Consider the following 21,332-nt stretch of genomic DNA (forward strand, 5'->3'; position numbering starts at 1 on the left):
TGGCAGAATGCTTGCTGGGAATCTCAAGTGCAGGAAAGAGAATTGGATTCAGAGTGTGGAGCTTTTCAACCCTTTGCCCAACATGGTCCCTAATTAGACTCAAAGGGTTTTGGCATTTGTATATCAATTCACTTAAGGATGTTGTGTATGTCCTCTATCCAGTCATTTAGGACTGATGCTTTTGCCTATTAATGGAGTAATTTTCCAAGTGTTAAAATACAGCCTTGGTCTGATGCTCGTTCCAACATATGTTTCAGTCAAATCTCTAGAGCTAATGTGTTTTTTTTTTGTTTGTTTGTTTTTGTTTTTGTTTTTGTTTTTTTTCCCTGGAAGTATTTTGATGCTTTCCTATATTAGAATCTGAATATCTGCCTCAGTTTTCTTTGGGACATTGTTGACCATTGTAACAACTGAGTATTTTCTATATTGTCTTCAAGACAGATGTTTTTCTGAACTAAGTGTATGAAGTATATTTAACTATTTTGCAAAGGCAAAGTTTCTTGTGGCATGATCAAACATTTCTGTCTCTTCTTTTTAGAAATATTCACAAAGTAAGTTTTGTCAAAAATAACGTAGATATTTTTAACTCTGTTAAATGATTAAAAATGTGATTCACTGTTTTAGAAAGCTACTACTCTTCAGCATACCTTCTGCATAGAGAGTGAGCTACTCATAATTAATTAGAGAGAAAATAGGACAGGATATTAAATTGTTATATGCAAGACAGTCCAGTTAAAATAATTAAGGCAATAACTGAAGTTTGTAGATGTGAAAAATAACTAGATTTACTGTACTGAAGAATGACTTATGAAGTGGAATGGCCCAGTTTTACACTACAATAGCATCTTGTTGTACTGTAGATGTTCAGGTTGCGGTTTACATATAAAAATTTTCACTAAACTCTATTATCATATTTTCTGAAGCTATTTTATGATATTTGGAGAGATGCAGTGTCTCAAGTTACTTTTATATCCCAATAAATTATATTGCACCATATATCAGTTCAGAATGCTTAATATTAAAGCATCGTCATTTCAAATTAATATCAAACAGTTGTATGCATAGTCTTGAATAAACGTTACCAGAGTTGGTAACCTTATATATGTATTTCTGGAAAAATTTGCTGTCATGAGGCTATGGAGGTTTCATTTAACATTTCAGAATTAATAAAGCTGCATAATATCTGATTAATTCATGGTGATATGTTCCAAAATATCAAGAGGAAGTATGAAAACCCAATTCAGTAACTCTTTTGAGGCCTCAGTTGAACTGATGTGATGGAAGAAATCTCTGATCCTTCCGTATTAGCTCAAGAATTCCAGAATGTCTGCCCAGAAAAACACTCCAAAGAGCAGATAATGGGATATGGTGGTGTAAATTATTTTAACCAGTAATACAAGTTCTTACATCTTCATATTTTGATGTTTAGTTTTCATGTTACGGAAACCTTTCTCCACGGAGGACACTTTATCGTACCCTATCTGATGAGAGTATATGTAGCAATCGAAGAGGATCTTCATATGCTAGCTCTCGAAGTTCAATGCTAGACCAGGCCCTGCCAAATGATATCTTATTCAGCACTACTCCACCATACCACAGTACGTTGCCTCCCAGAATGAGCCTGACTCCTGGAATGGGAAATCTGAGAAGTAAGTGATTGCTGTTATTGTCGAGTTTGGAATATTTGTAATGAAGTCAAACAAGTCACCAAATATTAAGTTAGATTTTACTTTTGAGGGAAAATTATGAAATACCACATCAGTTTTCTAATAAAAGTATATTTGGTCAGCAGTACATACTTATGCTTGTCTTGGTGATCAATTCAGATTTATGTTTGAAGACAGGATTCACATGCCAAGAAATTTTCATGAGACCAGTGACAGACAACAATTGTCTGAAGATTTCTGGTTATAATTGTATTTTCTAGTGGTGACCTAATTAAGCCAATCTGGCCTGTTTTGTTTCCTTGTGTGTGTGTGCGCATTCAAATTACTGAATATATTAATGAATATTTCATTATAGTTAAAAAGGAGAGCTTAGGTGATCCTTTTGGTAACATCTTAAAAGGAAATGTGTGATAGTTGTCATCTCCAATTTCAAAACTGGATCTGCTGATACTTCTTTTTTAATTTTAGGAAAACATTTGCAAATGACACTGCCTTTTCAATAATCAAAAAAAAAAAAAAAGACTAGCTTGGGGTGCTAAGTTAAAATTATTTAATGAAGATGTATCTTCATTAAATGATGTTCTTCAGAAGCAAGATCTTTATCATATGCTCCAATATTCAGTGATGGATTATAAAGATTGTAGTACTTTTAGGGAGAGCTTGGTAATTTTCATGATTTTCATTTAAAAATAAATAAATTACTGAAAAGGACATTATGAAATTCTTGCATGCTTATGTATCAGAGTCAAAATTTGTGCACGCAGATACATATATATAGGCTACATATCCATATTCGTATACTTAATAGGAGCAAATTGTGTTTGTTTTTTTTTTTTTTTAATACTAAATCTCTTCTCAGTTATTTTACTTTGACCCATAATCTAGAATATAGGAAAAAAGAAACACTTTTAATTAGCAACTTTAGTGTTGTATCAGCTGACTGCAGTTTACAAAAATAGTAGAACAACTGTGGACTTTGAAGTCCATAGTTAAGAAACCATGTGTGGATTTCTTGAAAACATTGAAGCTTACAGACCCATATCCAGAGAGAATACAGACAGATGACTTAAGTAATAGACCTCTCTGTCATTCATCATGTCTTTCAGGCACTAGCAGTCACTTGCTAACTTTCAGAAATAAGTTTACTATGAAAAAAAAACTCATTCCTACTTCTAGTGGCTTTGGGTCTGATATTGAAGTTCATGTACTGTGCATTGGTTCATTTTAAAGTGGTATCATAAACAAGTGCTAAATTCCTGCTTCAGCTGGGATTGCATGCTTGATGTACCTTTTGCCAAAATTTAAAATTTTCTTCTTCTGTCAGGGTGACTGAAACATTTAAGCATGAGTTCAATTTGAAAAGATCTTTGCTTTTACTGAAGATCAATTTTCTTTCATTTGAGACTAATTCAGTCAATTTTGTAGTCTGTTAAGAATCTATATACACATGGCTTCCTGATGGTCTTTTTTTCTTCTTATATCACATTAGGCCTGTGTTTTTAGAGCTATTTGATATAAAGGTTAGTCTGCAAAGCAATCAAACCTTCAGCATGCTTTTATTCTGAAGGTTGACACAAGGCAATTAATGGTTTACACCTGAGCTGTATACTGCTCCTCCAGCAGTGAAATTTTAGTTTTTGTGTGTTAGCTCACTCTTACACATCTTATTTTCCATTCTTGCTGCTTAGAAGCAGAAAGATATTTATACGCATTGCAGGAAAAAAACGTGAACCTAGTATCCTGTCAGTCAAAATGAAGCTGATTGTTGTAAGCCAAGGTAGTTCGTGCTATTTTCATACACAGTTTCTATTTTCTTCCTCTGGTTTTGTACTACAAAAGTGCCTTTCAATGCCAGTGATAGAGGATCTTTTATAATGACTGTCTCAAGGAAGATATAATTGGTTATTTGTAATCACCACCTTAAGACAAACAAATCATGACTTGCTCACTATTATTTTCAAAGTAATGTTTAGTCATTATTTCTATATAAGAAACTAATTTTTGCTCTTGTTAGGAAGGACTTTGGTAGTGAGCACATATCAGGTCCTTAATTCTATTCCAGTGGTGATGTGAGAGGTTTCTTTTCCATTTATACTTTTAGTTTGAGGTCGTAGTTTCAGATATCAGAATTCCTAGCTGTGGTGCTACTATCTTTTGTAAAATACATCCATTTGTAATCTTAAAACATTTTAATTTTACCAATATTTAGTATTTCCAGAAATCAGTAGAAATAGTGTGGTTTTGGCCAGAATTCATTTTTAGATATTCTTGCATAGAATTATGCAGCATGTATTACATGAAAAATTGTGGCAGCACCAAGTCTCTTGAGACCCTCTAGCAAGGAAGAGTGTGATTAATAGGTAAGCAAAGCAACATCAAAAACAAAGCATAATAGGCATCCTGAAGAGTTTCAGATCACTAGGAAATCAGAATTAACAGACAAAATGACCGTGCAAATATGGAAACAGGAACTTAACCTGTGTGGTGTTCATTGTGGGAAGGAGATGAGAAAATGAAGCTATGGGATTTTTTTTAATTATTTTATCACTGGAGGAAGTGAACTGAAAAAAAAAAAAAGTTGCTTTCAATAAAGCCTGAAATGCAAACCCAGACAATTGAGTACTTTGGATTGCACATGGTATACAACTGTAGGAAGATTTATTTCATTTCATATATAAATGTATAGATAGATAGATATTTAACTTAAACAAGAAAGCAGAGCTTGTGTAGCTGAGAACCTTAGGGACACTGAATATTCCCTAAGACAATGCTGTTCATGTTGAGTGATTCTAGCATACTGTGCACAGTTGCAGGTACGAATCTATCCCCATCTTGCTAATTCATGGCAGCTGAATTAGCAGGGAAAGAATGAAAACCACTCATACAGAACTAGTGTACAAACATGTCAGAGAAACCCAGGAAGACATATGGAGGCAGTCTGACTGAGCTTGTGAGCACCGTGGTCTGCTCCAAATACGAAATAATGAAAGAATAGGGAAAGTAAAAAGCCTGAAGCAATACACTGGCATGACATTGCTGTGCTGTGAGGAAAGGAGCAAGGTGCAGGATACTTTCGATGATGAGGGTCCTTGCATTCCAACACTCCTGTTACGGGAGCCGTCCCACCATGTTTCTGTAATGTCAATGAGGTCACATCCCCGCAGGTGTGTGTACATCTCTGATTCCTCTTGTTTATTCCCCATGCTTACATGCACTAGCATAGAGATGTTTAAGCTGTGCCCTTGATGAAGGTGGGATGGAATTCCTTCGTACTACTCTTCAGGTGCTCTCCTGCTGACCCATGACCCTTTTCCAGGCTCTGGACATCTATCACTGACATTAGCATCAAACTGAGAGGAGGGGGATGGATTGAGGTTCCCCTCTCCTGGAAAATCTAGTTTAAAGCCCTCTTCACGAGCCTGGCAAGCCTATGACCAATGTTCTTCCCTTTTGTCTGACAGGTGGACCCTATCAGCCCCTAGCAGACCAAGTTTCTCAAAGTGAGTCCTGTGGTCTGAGTAACTGAATCCCTGGCAGTGGCACCAGTCCTGCAACCATCTGTTGATTTGCCAGATTCGATAGGTCCTGTCAATCCCCTTGCCTTTGACCGGCAGGGCTCATGAAAAAACTACCTGTGCTCCCGAGTCCTTTACTGCTGCTCCCAGGGCTCTGTAATCCCTGAGCAATAGTATCAAAATGGAAGAGCGTCACAGTGTATTGGTCATAGACAACTTGAACAATTTGGAAATCAGTTTTTCAGTAAGCAAGTAATGAATGTTGATGAAGTAATTCATATAACCAAAGGAGTATGTGCTATCTGCTACAGGCTCTCATACAATGAATAGTCCACTGTACCAGAACATAATATTTTTAGCAAAAGGGAAAGGAAAACTAATTACCGCCATTCTAACAGTAGCGTAAACATAGTTCCATGGGAAAGTCTGTTAGCAGGCTGACATCTTTGTAAGGAGACACTGCACAACTGTAGGTAGTACTGAAAAGGGGAAAGGTTTGACAGGAATATGCTGTTGTTTAGAAGGAGCATATAGTCGCTGAGTGCAGGAAGGAGGAGTAGGAAGCAGACACTGGGATTTACATCCAAATACGACTTTATTTGTGCCTTCAGTTGCAGGATCTTTAGAGTATAGTGTGCTTATTAAATGACATGTCTAGTTTATGAGGACAGTAAGTGAGGAGTACATAGCAGATACTTTTCCATGGTCTATGATCTCCATGTATGTATAGCAGTTCCAAATGAAGCAGGATAATTGTCATCTTTCTGTATTACTAGTTATGCTTTGAGTACAGAGGAATGTGGGACTGATGACAGTCAATTTAAGATCTCTATTGGAAACTGAGTTTACTATATAATTTTGGTGAAAATAAAGACTTTTAAAGATGCTTTATACTTTTATGTAGCAACAATAAAAATAAAGAAAATTCCTAAGTACAGGAAGAAAGTGGCATAAGTGAAAGGACCAGAAAATCACAAGATCAATGATTTTGTACTACAGGGGAGCACAGGAAATAAAATAGGCTTTAAAACTGAACAATAACACTTGTATTGTTTTGTCAGGGGAAATAAAGGGATAAGTCTGTATTACTTCAAAACCAAACTTGGGGGCAATGAAGATAGTGACCTATGAGATTAGGTATGCATTCCTGGGTATGGAGAGGAATGCATGTTAAGCATAACTAGTCGTCTTTGCACAAATCAAAAGGAAGACAACAGGTAGCCTGCAGGTTTGCTGATGTGGCAGTCATACAAAGAAAAAGTGGAGGCAACATCAAGGTAAAGAGGCGCAGGGAAAAAATGCAAATGCAGTACTATAGAAATATTTAACCTCAGCCAGAGTGTTCCTGAAATATAAACAATGTTCTCTGAAATTCAAAAGCACAAAGAGGCCTACATTATTAGAGCTTTTTCTGCTTTTCACTCTTTCCCTCTTTTCTTTCCCCTTCCTCTCCTCCCCCCCCCCCCCCCCCCCCCATTACCCAAGAACCCATAATCCACATCTTGGAAATTAATTATTCTGTGGTGGCACACTGATGCCTGTTCAGTTATTCCACTTATAATTTCAGCCATCAGCATGAGTGCCTGAGTTTCCAGAGATATCAATATTCAGATCTCCTACTCCAGCAGGCTTTCTGCAGTTCAGTTGCTCTGTCAGGGCTTAAGCAGGACTGAATAGGATCTACCCTAAGGTGAACTGAGGTTCTCACAAAGACAATGCATAATGAAGGATGACTGCTGGTGAATATATCACTCCTACTCTTTAATTTGGAAAGCCAGCAGAATGTATTGGGAACAGGCATCTTCCTGACAGGTTTCACAGTCAGCTTCTGTAGGCTGATCACACAAAAGCAAGGGCTGTCCCTTAGGGCCTGCCTGCTGGTCTGGAACCAAAAGCTGGCTTTATAGCTTTCAAATACAGCATTCTGCATATTTTCCACAACAGGGATATATAAAACACTTGTACTACCATAAGTAGGGTTCTTATAATTCCCAGGTCATACACAAAAGTTCAGAGACTGTTCTGCTGTTGGGTTGCCAAAGTACTTTCACCCCAAGGTAACCTTAGATAAGTTTTGATGTGTGTTTATAAGAAACTGAAAATAAAATATTTGTACAGATGTATGAGTAGTACATTTATCCATTGCATTTTCCATTTCATATAACATCCACTTTGGCATGCTAAGAATGGGTATTGAGAAGTACATTTCTGTAGAGGTTTGTCAAATCATTTCCAATTATAATGTAACAATACTTCAATGTAAGTTGTAGAACAAGATAAATTCCACTGTAAATAGGATTTCTACCTTGTACACATTATTTATTTGCAGGACTCCTAATGTTTTTGATAGAGGATTGCAAATCTTCACTTCTGTGTTCCTGATTTAAAAACAAACCACTCTCCATACACAGTTGTTGTTTTTTTGCAAAGAATATGATAAACTCTAATCATTGCTCTGTGCAATAGAACATTCTATAATAGGTTACTGTTTTGGGATTTTTAGGTCAAAAATATTTAATTCAAATAGACTTTGGTGTTTTTTATCATTGGTATCAGGACAATGACAACATGCCACTTTATTACACTATAATGTATCTTCCACTTGAGTGTTTGTTTGCATGCATTTTTCCCTTCATTGATTTTTGTGTGTGGTATTGTACTGGCAAAAAACATTGCTAGTAAATACTATAGTCTTAATCAGTAGTAAAGAAATGGAAGGAAGAAACAAATCCTGTACTTACAAAATATTCAAGAAAAATGCTGTTTTGACCTCCTTATTTAATACAAGTAGACACATCATAAAAGCAAAAATTTTTTGGTTTTGACTATAGATAATATTTAATAAAAGGATGATATTTGCATCACTAGCTTTATGGTTAAGATGAACTTTAGTTTAAAATAATCTATTGGGTTTTATGCAATTTTAAGAACATCCGTATGCTTATTCAGCAATACTCATTTTAATGTTTACATTGATCAAAGTGAAGATTGCTGTAGAAAGATATGGAAATGTTAAACTAAAGATTATGAAAATCATCATCTCTACTATGATGTATGCTAATGGTATCTTTCTAAAAAGATGGCGTAACTGAAAGCTGTGTTTGAACTAACTTCATAGATCGTGTATTAACTTAAATGTATACACTACGTACAGTATACAACATGTTACAGCTTGCTCTGAAGCTTAGAGATCAGCATGCAAGTCTTGCATTCTAAGATACACAAAATATTAAGTTAATAGGGTAGTATTTTCAATGTGAAAGTGAGTTTTGGATATAGGCTAGAACTTAGAAATGCATGTAAAGAAAAGTAGCTAATATATTTGAAATTACTTCTGGAAATGTAATATTAAAGTTTCAGAATACAACTCTGCATATAAATATCTCATGTTGGTTCAGAGCCTTCTCTAAAATATGACCACATCTAGCTACTTTTCTGCTCAGTGTTCAGGTTTAGTATGGTATTCTTTAATATGGATGCTGCCTAGTCACACAGCATTCACATCAAAATGCAAAGAACTCATCAAATGCGAAGCGTCACAAAAAACTGTAGAAACCCTCCCCATCTTATTCTGCTTGAGTTTAACAGTAGTTTCACCCATACTGAATATTGAACAGGAAACGATAAAAAGAAAAGTGAAGATGAGCACTCCTTGCTTATACATTCTTTTTACAGTTCTTTATAATAGCTTCAAAATTAACTGTACGTCATTATTATAGGAAGACTAATTATTGTGTTTATTGTTTAGATGAATTCTGGTTCTCAGATGGGTCCTTATCTGATAAAGCCAAATTCAATGATCCTGGCCTGATGCCCCTGCCAGACACTGCCACAGGGCTAGACTGGTCCCACCTGGTAGATGCTGCACGAGCGTTTGAAGGTAACAGGAAAAGCTGAATAAAGATCACTGTTCGCTACGCAAACTTTCTTTTTTATTATTTTTTAAGAAAAAAAAAAAAACAAAACACAACATAATATATATATTGCATAGCCACATTTTGAAATACAAATATCCAATGTTTGCCTCTGAAGCCCTTTTGTTCTTTTGGATGTATTACTTCTCAGCGCTGTAGATTGTCACTGAAAAATTTGGGGGTGTTCATGATACTCTCAGTATCTATCCTAGATACAATTCAGTGACTTAGGGGCCAAAGTCGTCTCTGCATTCAGTTGAAAAAATCAGATGCTTCGAATGAGAGATTCAAAGCACAGAAGTTAGATACTTAAAAAGAGACTGGGAGTAACAACTTATCTGGGTTTATTGTGTTGTCTCTATAAACTTTGTATGTGCAGTCCAAATGATGTTGCTGTCCTCAGTTTTCACAATAAGCCCTTGTAAAACAGCAAAAATATATGCTGTACCTTCCAGTAGCAGAATTTGAGGTGCAGGATATAAACCAGGTCTGCACTATTTAATTATAAGACCAGTTTAACTAAGTAAAAACCTCATTCACCTCTCTGGCAGCTAGACCTACATGTAATGTATAAACACAGATAAGTAGTTGCTTGTTTGAAACTATCTATGAAGTTGTGTGTTTGTGTTGTTTCATTTCTGAGGAGTGTTTTGGTTAGGTCATGGGTCTGTCCTAAAGTCTGCAACATTTGTTATCTGCTATTACTCTCACTAGTGAATATATGAGAAGTCAGAGGTATCTGAATAAGGATGAAATTACTGCAATCATCATATATAATATAAGGTACAGGTCTCAACTTGATGAGAACAGGTTATTAAGTTAGTGATGAGGTGTTCTGTTTTTTCATCTAAAAGGTAACCATGGTAATAATATTTCTGGTACTGATTCCTTCCCTGAGTCTGAAGTGATTAAATTTCAATTTGATCAAAAGCTCTTGAGGAGTACTTACTATACTAATGTAAATGTCATTATTAAAATTTTAAAAAAACAAAACAAACAACAAAAAACAGACCAACAGTGATGATTAGCAATCAAAAGTACTGTATTGTTTCTTAATGTGATTAATTTTATCTGTATTCATTACTGCTCAGTACTACTTACATATGTCTGTTGTAGCTGGCAGGAAGCTGTACTGTAAGACTGAAAGTCTAACAAGTGGTGCCATGCATTTGTATGTTTGATTTCTCAGGCAACATCCTGGCACTTGTTATTGATATCTTAACAACTGAAAATAGATTTGGATAAGTAAACGACAAATTTTCTAACTTTGTACATGAAGAATATTTTTAAATGCTAACAGTAATTGAGTTCAGCTATCTAAAAGGTCATTCTGTATCAATTATGCTCCTCTATATTGAGATTTAATTGAAAACTTTGATTTTCATTGCTTTTAGCATTTAATATTCTGAAAATATTGTCATTTAGGTAAGAGTTATGTGAGTGTTCATTTAAGAGAGAACAGTAAAACAACATAGCTATCCACAGTGCTTTGTTATAGGGAGGTGGGGATATTGTTGGGTTTTAGTTGCAAACATCTTTTTTATATACATATTTTAAATATACAACTGTATGTAGATAAAGCTGAAGAAATGATGGTCTGAGTTGCAAGATGGAAACTTTTTATTGCTTTTTTCTTTAAATTTTTAGAAGAACCTGAGCAGTAAATAATAGTTTTGTATGAAGAAACATAATTCTTTTCTGTTTAGAACTCTGCAGTAGAGACACCCACGTGTATGTTAGATGATTTTTAAAATGCTTTGACTAGATTCATAGTACTGCAACCTAGGAGTAGAATTTTTAAGCCCTTGCTCAACTTTCTCTATCTGATGTCTTGCAATTTGAAAGTCATTTAGAAAAGAATAACTGATAGGGATATCATTAAAAATTCACTGGGAGGGAGTGGGTTGGATATGAATTGGCAGATCCTTTTCCCTTATGTATTTTAATGGTGATAAATGAGGAGTTGCCTCAACTTAGTATATAAAAATCGCTTGGAACTACTGTTCTGCATTCTGTCAATGTGAAAAATAGAGAGTAGATGATTCTAAAAATCATAAACTGATTAATATAAAATTATTTTGATAAATGGGATCACATTTTATATAAGTCAGTTTCAAAAAAAATACAGTAAAAAGGATCAAAAATGGGTAGCATTTGTTTTTAATGTTAAAACTAATCTCTAGTTTGGCTTCATCAAGCTGATATTTAAGTCATATTCTTTTCTAGAACATAGACTTCAGTTTATTTTTTTCTTTGTACAAGGTCTTTTATTAATATTATTTCATTAGTATTACCAAACTGATTCCAAGGTCAGAGTTTTTTTCCCTTCAATTTCTGTACACTGTATATTGATAACCTGCACATTTTGATCAGTTCAAAATCCACATGGGTCTTGCAATCCTTCATTTGTCTGTCTTTAAATGCTGTTATATTCTTGTTAATAGCGTAGATAGCCTTTCGAGCTGTTTGTTGGAGTTAGTTGAATGAAGAATAAAATACAGTAGCAACATTTTTGCTACCATCAACTGTGCTCAGAATTTATTCATGGATGTAATGAGAAAGGGCTCTCATTTTAGCTTAACTCTCTTACCCCCCTCCCCCACCTGAACAGCTGAGGAGTTTGTTTATTAATTAGTATTATAATTAATATTAGCCTTTATCCTACTGACATCTTGATCTTATGTAGAACAGCAGTTTCTAAACTGTGTTCTGCAAGGCTGGAGTAAGTATTTGAGGGACAGTGTATGAGGCAGTCATAACTGTTTTTAATTGACAGAGTGATGATAATGCTTTTTTTTACTTTGTGAGGATTTCATTTTTAATGCTTTGCTTGGCAAGAACTTTCGTGGGAAGCAGAATGCTTCCTTCAAACTCTTCTTGAAAATCCACTGTTGTGTGGACAGGTCTCCAAAGTGCAATGAAGAGTTGTGCAGTGGTTAACTCCCCAAGCTCCAGAAGCTGCATCTGTGAGAGGTTTTGGTTGAGCTGTTTCTGCTGAGGGTCAATATCTATAAGCTAGAGTTCAGTGCAACATTATTGTATGTGTTTGCACTGCCTTCCATTGCAGGGCGTAGATTTGATTCTGGTATTTATCCAGAGATGATTTTCAGAATTCCTGCGGTCAGTTGCAAGGGGTATCCTTCAATTTCTTTCATACATGGATAGGCTACTTCCATTCCTGTATTTTATTTTGGTAGTAGCTGCAGAGAGTCAGGGGAGCAGTTGACATGCTGGAAGTTCATTGTGGTAATATCTTTGTATCTATCCCTCAAGCAAACCAAAAAAAATAGAACTGTGACTGTGTATCAGAAGAGAAAAAATAGGGTTTAGGGAGGGCAATTGAAGTGAGAATAGGAGAAAGAAACAGAAATAAAGCAACTTTTTGAACTGAGTAAAGATAAAGTTATGGGGATTTACAGAATAAATTTGAAAGATGAATAAGAAAAACAATCTCAGAAAAGAATAAAGAAAAAGGAGAGAATATGTTGTTTGTTTTGTTTTCCAATTCTGTTTTTGTATTATCCTTCAGGTAGATCCACAAGTTAGAAAAGAAGGACAGGTTTTCATTGTGTTGCTGATGGCTAATTTTGGCCTAATGATGCTTGCTGATGGCTAATTTGGGATCTTTTAAAGAACTTGTGGAACAAAAAGTGAAATCTTCCTAGATGTCTACTTCTGTTAATGTCGTTATAGAAAAGGGTTGACCCAAACATAAAAATTATTATGATGAATAGATCTTTTTTACTATTTTTGTTACTTTAAGCTGATTGTATTCTGCTTTACAAAGAATAGTGTTTTTTAAATCATATTAGGGGAATTAACAACCTAAGAAAGTCCCTCTGATATCTCTAATTTAGTTCATTGAAATAGGTGGTTTCACTTTCTGATTATTTTCCAGGTTATTTTTATGAGCATCTGCTAGCCACGCCAATCAGAGTGTAATGTTTCTTAATGCCAGTTTATCTTTGCAGAAACATCTGTGCTACTATAATTAATATTATTTTAATATTTCCATTTAAAAATCTTTATAGCTTAATGAGAGTAATGCTACACAGAATATAACGAGAAAGAAGTGAAGCATTCAACAAGAGAGAATTATTTTAATAATAATTATATTTTAAATTGTTAGATAAATAAAATACTCATTTAACGTTTGGTAATTTCTAATGCATGCTTGTGTAGCTCTGTTTTGCTTCCATGCATATGTCAATGTATGTGGGTAACCTTAGCTTTAGTAGTGAAAGGGATGCTTCATGCACTATACTTATTTCAGCCTTTTGTGCTTTGCAGTACATGAAGATGCCTGGAGTTCTTTTCTGGCCTTTGTTAGTGGGCTGAAACCATAAAAATCTAGACTGAAATTCTGAGTGGCTACAGCTGTACAATTCTATTACCTGAAAGTCAGTTGCAGCTGTTGCCTCATCTTTAGTCTTGCTAAATCAATACTTGCTTAAGCTTTTGTACAAACACCAGTACATTTTGTGGAATGATAGAATCACAGAATGGTTTGGGTTGGAAGGGACTGTAAGGATTACCCAGTTCCAACCCCCTGCCATGGGCAGGGACACCTCCCACCAGGCCAGGTTGCCCAAAGCCCCATCCAGCCTGGCCTTGAACATTTCCAGGGATGGGGCATCCACAGCTTCTCTGGGCTGCCTGTTTCAGGTCCTCACCAGCCCCTGAACGAAGAGATTCCTGCTAACATTTAAACTAAATCTCCCCTCCTTCAGTTTAAAGACAGAAAGACTTGTCCTATCACTATACTCCCTGATAGATTATTTCCCCATCTTTCCTGTAGGCCCCCTTTAGTTACTGGAAGGCTGCTGATACAAGGTCTCCACCAGAGCCTTCTCTTCTCCAGGCTGAACAGCCTCAACTCTCTCAGCCTCATTTTGAGACTATTTTAGAATCATTTTATCAAATGGTTTTTTATGCATGCTTTGTGTGGTTTGGTAAGAATGTCCCAGATGAAATTAGAGCTCTGAGATTTTAGCATACACATACCACTTGAATAGGAGGTGTCCTCATAATTTGGAGGAAGCAGAACTTATATCTACAGTATCATAGTCGGAAATACACCTGATTATTCTATCAAAAAATTAACTGTCAGCAAAAAGTAGCTTTTGATTTCATTTTTGTGGATAGAGTCAAGCCAATCCTGTTAAGAACATATGAAAATGGAATCAGTTGGAAGATTTTGCTCTTTGAAGCACAAGTTCGATTTTGACCACAGTTCAGCTTTAAAAGCGTTTCTGATTTAAATAGTGAACTTCTGAAACTATTGCTAAGCATGAATACTTGTGTGGAGATCAGTGAGATGATAGTTATTAAAAATAAAAATATCTTTAAAAGTACTTGAACAGTATTCAAAGGCAAAATATTTGTTACTCAAGGATCTTGTTGATGTACGAGTTGTTGCAAAAGTTTTGGTCACAAACTTGTTCAGAGAATGATTTTGACGCTAACCAGGCTTTTGAAAATTGATTAGCTGTTCTTTGAAGAGCAACACAGGAATTTACAGAGTATGCTGTATGTTTGGGGACTTCTGTTTTCTAATGGCCATGTAGTGACTTGTTCCTCACCTAAAGAATGTAATATGGTTTCAGGTTTTATAAAGATATCAATTTTTGAAAAATATATTATGTAAATTAAAAAGTTTTAATAATTAATTTCCTATTCTAAGAGTTACTATTTTTAATGACCTACAATTGAAATTCTTTATGGAATATACAAAGAAGAAAAAGTCAATCTACACATTATGTTTCATTGCACCCATGTTTTTGTATTTTGTTGTATATTGAGGTAATATAAAGATATTTTTAAATAATGGGTTTTAAACTTTCCTCATGTGGTTTCATTAACAGCTGCATGCATCTATTTTTATACCTGCTTTTATCCATCAGGAGAAAGATATTTTCCTGAGTAAACTGCCAAAATGTATTCTCAGCTGACAAAATACGCCAGACAAGTGGCCATTCTCTTCAATTAGGCTTACTCCACAGTGGAAGGAAAATGCATGCTTTTATGTTACAGTAGAATTGCCTGTGGGATGCAATGTCACATATCACGTTAGTTGTGCCCATAGAAAAAATAGCAACATAACATTTGTTGCTGACTTTTTCTTCTGTCAAGAGATAATGAAAATGTGGAGACTATAGAAGTGAAATTGATTATTTGACATGTACTTCAAACTTACGACCCATGCTGTTGTCAGGCTGATAGCTTTCAAAGCCTTGTTTCTAGCCTACATACTTTGTTCAAGTTGGGAACTTAGTTTATCTATACTAATTAAATCTATACCCCTTAAAGTGTTTCAAATTGATCGTGTTTAAAATTATATTCTTACTTTATTGTCAACACATGAAAAAGTTGTGTTCATATTTGCCAAATCCTAGTCAGAAAAAAAGATAAAATTGGAGGAAATGATCTGTGGTCTTTAAAATTGGGTAAAAGATCGCATCCAGTTTTTCTTCCTTATATAATAAAATGAACTGTTACTCTTTGCTGTTCCTTTAAAAAAAAAACATTCAGTTAGAAATGCCTTCGAATGGTTTTCTGCTGGCTTCCTTTTTTCATTTAGTACAAGTATTAAAACAAATTTTTCTTCCTAGTTATAATGGTCTGGCCTGTATTTGCTGTTTAGGTGCTTAGGGTTTGGAGGATTGTCTCTTTGTGTGTTATGCCAAATTGTCACGCTTTGTGTCACAATACTGGGTATTATTATTAGAGATACTGGGTGTGCCATCTCATGCTTTATTCTAATGTTGGTGTTGTGTAAAAATGTTTTTGTAAGGCTGGTGGTGAGAGCCAGCATGAGTTGCCCTGGGAGTATTCATCATGTGAACTTTACATAAGGGTCACAGCTACTTTAGTGGAGATGGACTGTCTTGTTTATAGGAACATTCTAAATCTTATTCCAGGTTTTGACTCAGATGAAGAACTTGGGCCGTTCTGTCATCACACGCCGTTTCTAGGTGATGATCTGGGATTGATGACTTTTACCTTTTGTAAACTTTCTTTAATATTTCCTATGTTTGCACGTTTGCATGACAATGCAAGCTTTGGGTCTGTGGGGTGGTAGAGCAAGGGGACAAAGGGCAAGGCAGGCATGTTGTCACCTGAATTTATACAAACCTACAGACATGGATTTTGTTTGACAGAAATAAGTTAAATTGATCTCCACGGAATATGGATGTTTTTCTAGAAGACAAATTAAATCCTAATGAATGCATCATTTACTCCCATTCTGTGCAATGATGATCTGCATGGCATAATTCTATTATGTGGTGACTGATGTATTTTGGCAACCACACTGTATATCCATAGGTAATTATTTATATGCTTGTTAGATTACTCTCTAGAAGAATCCAATGTAGGTAATAGTGCGCCTTGGTAATATATATATAACAAAAACTTAAATTGATTAAAAACTAATATGAATTAGTTGCTTTTTAAGTATGCAGATGGCCAATAGGTTCTGCAAATGCTTGAGACTACAGTAAACAGTACAAAATGGTACAAAATGAACAGTGCAGATTTCTGAGGAATCTGAGGGCTTTAAGTCCATGGAAAATGCAAACCTTTTCAATGATTTATTGTCATTGGTTGTGGCCCTGAGTTCTCAAGCTGTTTTCTGTGGATTTCATCAAGACCAATTTACTATTCATATCAGCCTTAACTGGTCCAAACAAATATGAGACAAAAAAATTGCTTTGAGGTTGCCTTTGGATGCAGATGTGGGGAAGCCAACTACTTGGAATATACTTTACATCTGCTGATTATCTTCGAAGCTGTGATGTAGAAACCTACATCCCGTTGTCGAACTGAACCAGGATACTGGCTGTAATACAGCCTTTTATTTTATACATATGTCTTGCTTTAAACATATCCTTATGTTACTTTTTTTTATCTTTTTTTACAGATCAGAGAGTAGCATCTTTTTGTACCTTGGATGATATGCAGCAAGCTCAGGGCTTGGAAGGACCACAAGAATTACCTTTGGATGAGAGTCCCACAGATGGAAAAGATTTCCTCGAGGCTACTGGGTATGTCAAAATTAAAGCATGTTTCTTGACACAACAATAACAACAACAAAACAACACTGATTTTCTCCTAATGTTGCATGTTATGTGGTGGTCAGAGTTCTTTCTCCCTCTTCGTTCTTGTGGCAGGAAAAATATATGTAGGACAGAGGTTCCCATTACTGTTGGAATATAACACACACTCCCCAGAACAACAAACAAAGCGATGCATGTCCTTTTCCCTAACTTAAATGCTGTCAAAGGGAGGGCATATAGAAGGAAGTGTAAAGACAAAACTGGATGAAATGGATAATTTGGGCAGCCAAAAAGTGGAGAAAAGAGAGGAGAGAGTCAACATGTTAACATAAAGAAAGAAATCAGAAGAGTATAGAAAGCAGAGTACCACTGCTCTGAAAATGTGCAGGTTTTAAAATTAAATGTACTACTTCATTTAAAAAAAAAAAAAACTTCCCATTTTTCTGTCCTCTGTATAAGGAGAATGGGTAGGAGAGAATCTTGTTCATATCAGTGTTCTGGAATGCTGAAATTATTCTAATGTTACATTTGATATTGATATGTTAGGGATGAATACTACCTTTTCAGAATGTAGTGATACAGTTTATCACATGATCTTCAGCTATAAGAAGTTTAGAATTTGGTTGAAACTGTTCAGAAATTAGCACGTTGTACTTACAAGACCTGAGGAAGAAAATAAGACATTGGATGGAACTGTCTTGGTCCATCTACTGGTTTATGGAAGTTAATAAAACTTTACTCCTATTCAGCTAACAGATACTACCTGTAGGGAATTGACAAGCTTTTTAACATCAAAAATCCACTCAGTGACACTGTCCTGCATAATAGGTGCCATAAATAACTGAAATCCTACCAATTTTGCGGTCCTAATTTAGATAATGAAGCTACTGGACAAAGAGTCCAGTTCGTCTTTGAGTCTCAGTCTACCAAAGCAATCTGTGTGTAATGAATACTACTTTGCTTGTATGAGCAGCAACTTTGTCTTTCCAAAAGTATTTTTGCTATTTATTTGACCATAACAGGAAACTTTCTCTAGAAACTATGTAAATGGCTCCAACTACTTTATTTCAAAAAGCATGATGTCAAATTGTATGCATGTTTCATTGTTATTTGATAGCAGACTGATCATGCTTTGACATTACTTTTGAAAAGTATTGTTTCTTGGAACCAACCTCAGACCAGTTCCATCTAGGAAATTTGTAGTATAGCCAGATAGAGCGCTCTCATGAGAATAGAGCAGAGTGTAGGTTGATGCACCTGAAAGCCAAATTTTTCACTGTATTTCTCCTATACAATAATAGTTTCTTTTTCTTCATCTGGATAGAACTGATGACAGGAGCTCAGCTCTGTAGTATATAACATCCTTATCTGCAGCAAACATTTCAGACCTTGGAATTTACCTTTTGCAGTTGTTCATGCTCAGGGAAAAAATGCTACTTGCAAATCCATAGTTTTTCATCTACACAGAGAGAAATGAATTAAGAGAACCCGTAAAGGAGGACTGTGGGAAACTTCCCAACTTCTTCATACCCAGTGATCTGGGAGAGGATTAGATTATCATCTTTTTTTTTTTTTATCCCTGTCTTCTCTGCTGTGGGGAGTATACTTATTTTAAAAACAGGGGGATTGAGAAGCAGAGTCTGTCAATTAGCACACCTTAAAAGAAAAACATCTTTGATTAGTTTTGCTCTTCAACTGCAGGAGTGGAAGAACAGGAAATGGAGGGAAAAGAAAGCTTTTAGTCTTCTTGCTTGTTAGGCTATCATGTTATAATTTGAAGCAATTTTACACAAATTAACTTACATGGTTAAATGCATTTATTTCAACGACTTCTAAGTCCACATTTTTCACCAGCCAAGTGATCAATAGGGTTTAAAAGACTTTTAAAAAAGATGTTCCACTTCAAGCATGGGAAAATCTGTCTGATTTTTGCACTTGCATGAAACAGCTGATTCAGCTCTGTATATAAAGCTACTCTCTCTTCAGCTTCTCTCTTTTAGACAAACTAATTCACGTTACGGCTAATTTCATCTATAACGTATGAGAAACTGTCTCCCACAGTGCTTGTTGTCATACAGGAAACAGAAGCTATTCTCAATATTTTCCTTCACTCATGCATTTGATTAACCTGTGGCAATATTTCATATGTTTTGACCTTTAAGCAAAATATTTGTCTCTGTAAAGCTGTAGGTTTATCTTTTACTGGAAATGACACAACTGCAGACCAGACAAAAGAATTCTAACAGCTCTTTTGGTTTACAATAATTGCTGCTGCAGCTTGCTTCAGATTAGTACAGTCCTTATCTGAAAGCAGCTTGTTAACAAATGTGCTCAGCACACCATTTAGCAGCAAGTTTAACTTGCACTGTGAAGGTATGTGCAAATAATACCTAAAACATTCCTTCTTAATTATTTTAATTTCTTCTAGGTTTGCACATGAGGTTGTGTCATATTTCAGATATTAAAGAAATAGGTTTATGTTCTGGTAATAGTTTTCCGCTGTTGCTATTTTTATCTTTAATTCCCAAACTATTCCTAAACTACTTTGTTTTCTCTGTTATGCCTAAAAGTCTTATTCTGCAAAAGATGGGGGAGAAAATGGAGGAGAAAATTGTTTTTAAGTAACTTGGAGTGAAGGTTCTGGTTTACTTTATAGGGAGCATGCTCCAACTACTCTGACTGGAAAAGTTAACCAGCTGGAAGTGATCCTCCGGCAACTACAAACCGACCTGAGAAAGGTAAGAGATCATTAATGGTATTATTACTTTGTAGTTTTAATAGCTAGATTTTTATGCAGAGTTCATTAAAGGTTTGAAAAAAGTACATCAGTTAAAATAGGTATCATAATGAATGGTAGTTCCTTGTGGTTGATCAGAACACTGAAGTGCAGAAAGTCCTGTGGGAGTGGTTACATAAACAAGTTGCTATAAGGCTGACTTGTTTACAGGTCATTGACTACTCCAGAAGAAATTGTCCTACCTGTAGTCACAACCCAAAATAAATAAGGTACTTTATCTCCATTTTATGTTACCTTGGATTTGAGAAAGGATAGGGATATGCATGCAGGTTCTGTTTCTGAGCAGTTAACGCTCTAGATTTGTCATCCTTGTTGCCTTGTGGTGTCTTGATCATGTAACAGTGAGTTGATTTGTCTCATTTGCTGTCTAATTCCTGAACTGGAAACAGTACCAGGACTGGTAGAAATGAGACTTGCTTTTATTCAGAAAATAGTCATTATAGGGAAGATTTTGAAAGTAGATAATTTTCTTTCTTCCTGGACTCTCACATATTATCTGTAATAGTTGAAGTCTTCTCATCCTTTTAGTCCTTGATTTTTTTTGTTAAATCGAATGAATTACTAGATTGTTTGTATTGAAGTAGCATCTAGTTTTCTTTTTAGATTGCATTAGTTTCAAAACAATATACCCCAGAATGAATGAGGTACTTGGAGCATATTTTGGGAATCAGCTTAGAGTTAGTTGTCAGAACGGATTAGGGAGCTCAATATATAACTTGTATGACTTGAAGAGAAATAATATCAACAAAAATAACTGCTCTATCATGACTACTCACCTTTTGCAATTTGTATCTTTATTAACCAGGAAAAACAGGACAAAGCAGTTCTCCAAGCAGAGGTACAGCATCTGAGACAAGATAACATGAGACTTCAAGAGGAGTCTCAAACAGCAGCTGCTCAACTGAGGAAATTTACAGAATGGTTTTTCAATACGATAGACAAAAAATCCTAATGGCTGGACCCCCTTCGAAAATACTTACTTGTAACAGCTGTAACGTAACAGCTGTATTTTTTTGATTAGCGGGATAATAATTTCACTGTGTTCACAATCCATTTTAGGTGTTTCTGCTACATTCTCTATCCAGCTTTATTCATTTGAAAAAGGGAGAACTGTGGTAATCTGTCTTTAAATTCATATGAAGAAAGCAGAGAATAGCAGATATTTGTTTGTGTGAAGATGAATGTAAAAAAAAAAAAAAATTCTTAGTGTCATTTTAGACATTTTTAGAAGATGCGCTGGCTAGGGCTTGCCTGAAGAGGAATATTTGGGGTTTTAGTTCCTTCATTTCAGGTGCGCTGGTGAAGATGTTAAAGCAATTTACATTAGCTTGGGCTTCAGTATTGTAAGATAAAAAGAATAACCAGACATATACTTTAATGTT

The 21,332-nt window shown here is 35.3% G+C and overlaps 1 protein-coding gene across 2 annotated transcripts in view; it reads left to right on the forward strand.

The window, feature by feature from the left end:
* The window catches only part of SIPA1L2 (signal induced proliferation associated 1 like 2), a gene marked incomplete at both ends in the record, with an annotated part of 84,926 nt that extends 64,024 nt beyond the window's left edge, over positions 1 to 20,902 (forward strand). The window contains 6 exons of one of the 2 annotated variants that reach the window (XM_084283689.1): positions 1,430 to 1,649; positions 8,931 to 9,062; positions 16,017 to 16,070; positions 17,018 to 17,141; positions 19,810 to 19,891; positions 20,756 to 20,902. In XM_084283689.1, coding sequence (XP_084139815.1) covers positions 1,430 to 1,649; positions 8,931 to 9,062; positions 16,017 to 16,070; positions 17,018 to 17,141; positions 19,810 to 19,891; positions 20,756 to 20,902 — 759 coding nt within the window. The remainder of the gene's footprint in view (positions 1 to 1,429; positions 1,650 to 8,930; positions 9,063 to 16,016; positions 16,071 to 17,017; positions 17,142 to 19,809; positions 19,892 to 20,755) is intronic. The other variant, XM_084283690.1, reaches the window with a different exon arrangement.
* Positions 20,903 to 21,332: the final 430 nt, after the last annotated feature.

The sequence above is a fragment of the Netta rufina genome, assembly GCF_964035555.1.
Source record: "Netta rufina genome assembly, chromosome: 3".
Taxonomy (NCBI): domain Eukaryota; kingdom Metazoa; phylum Chordata; class Aves; order Anseriformes; family Anatidae; genus Netta; species Netta rufina.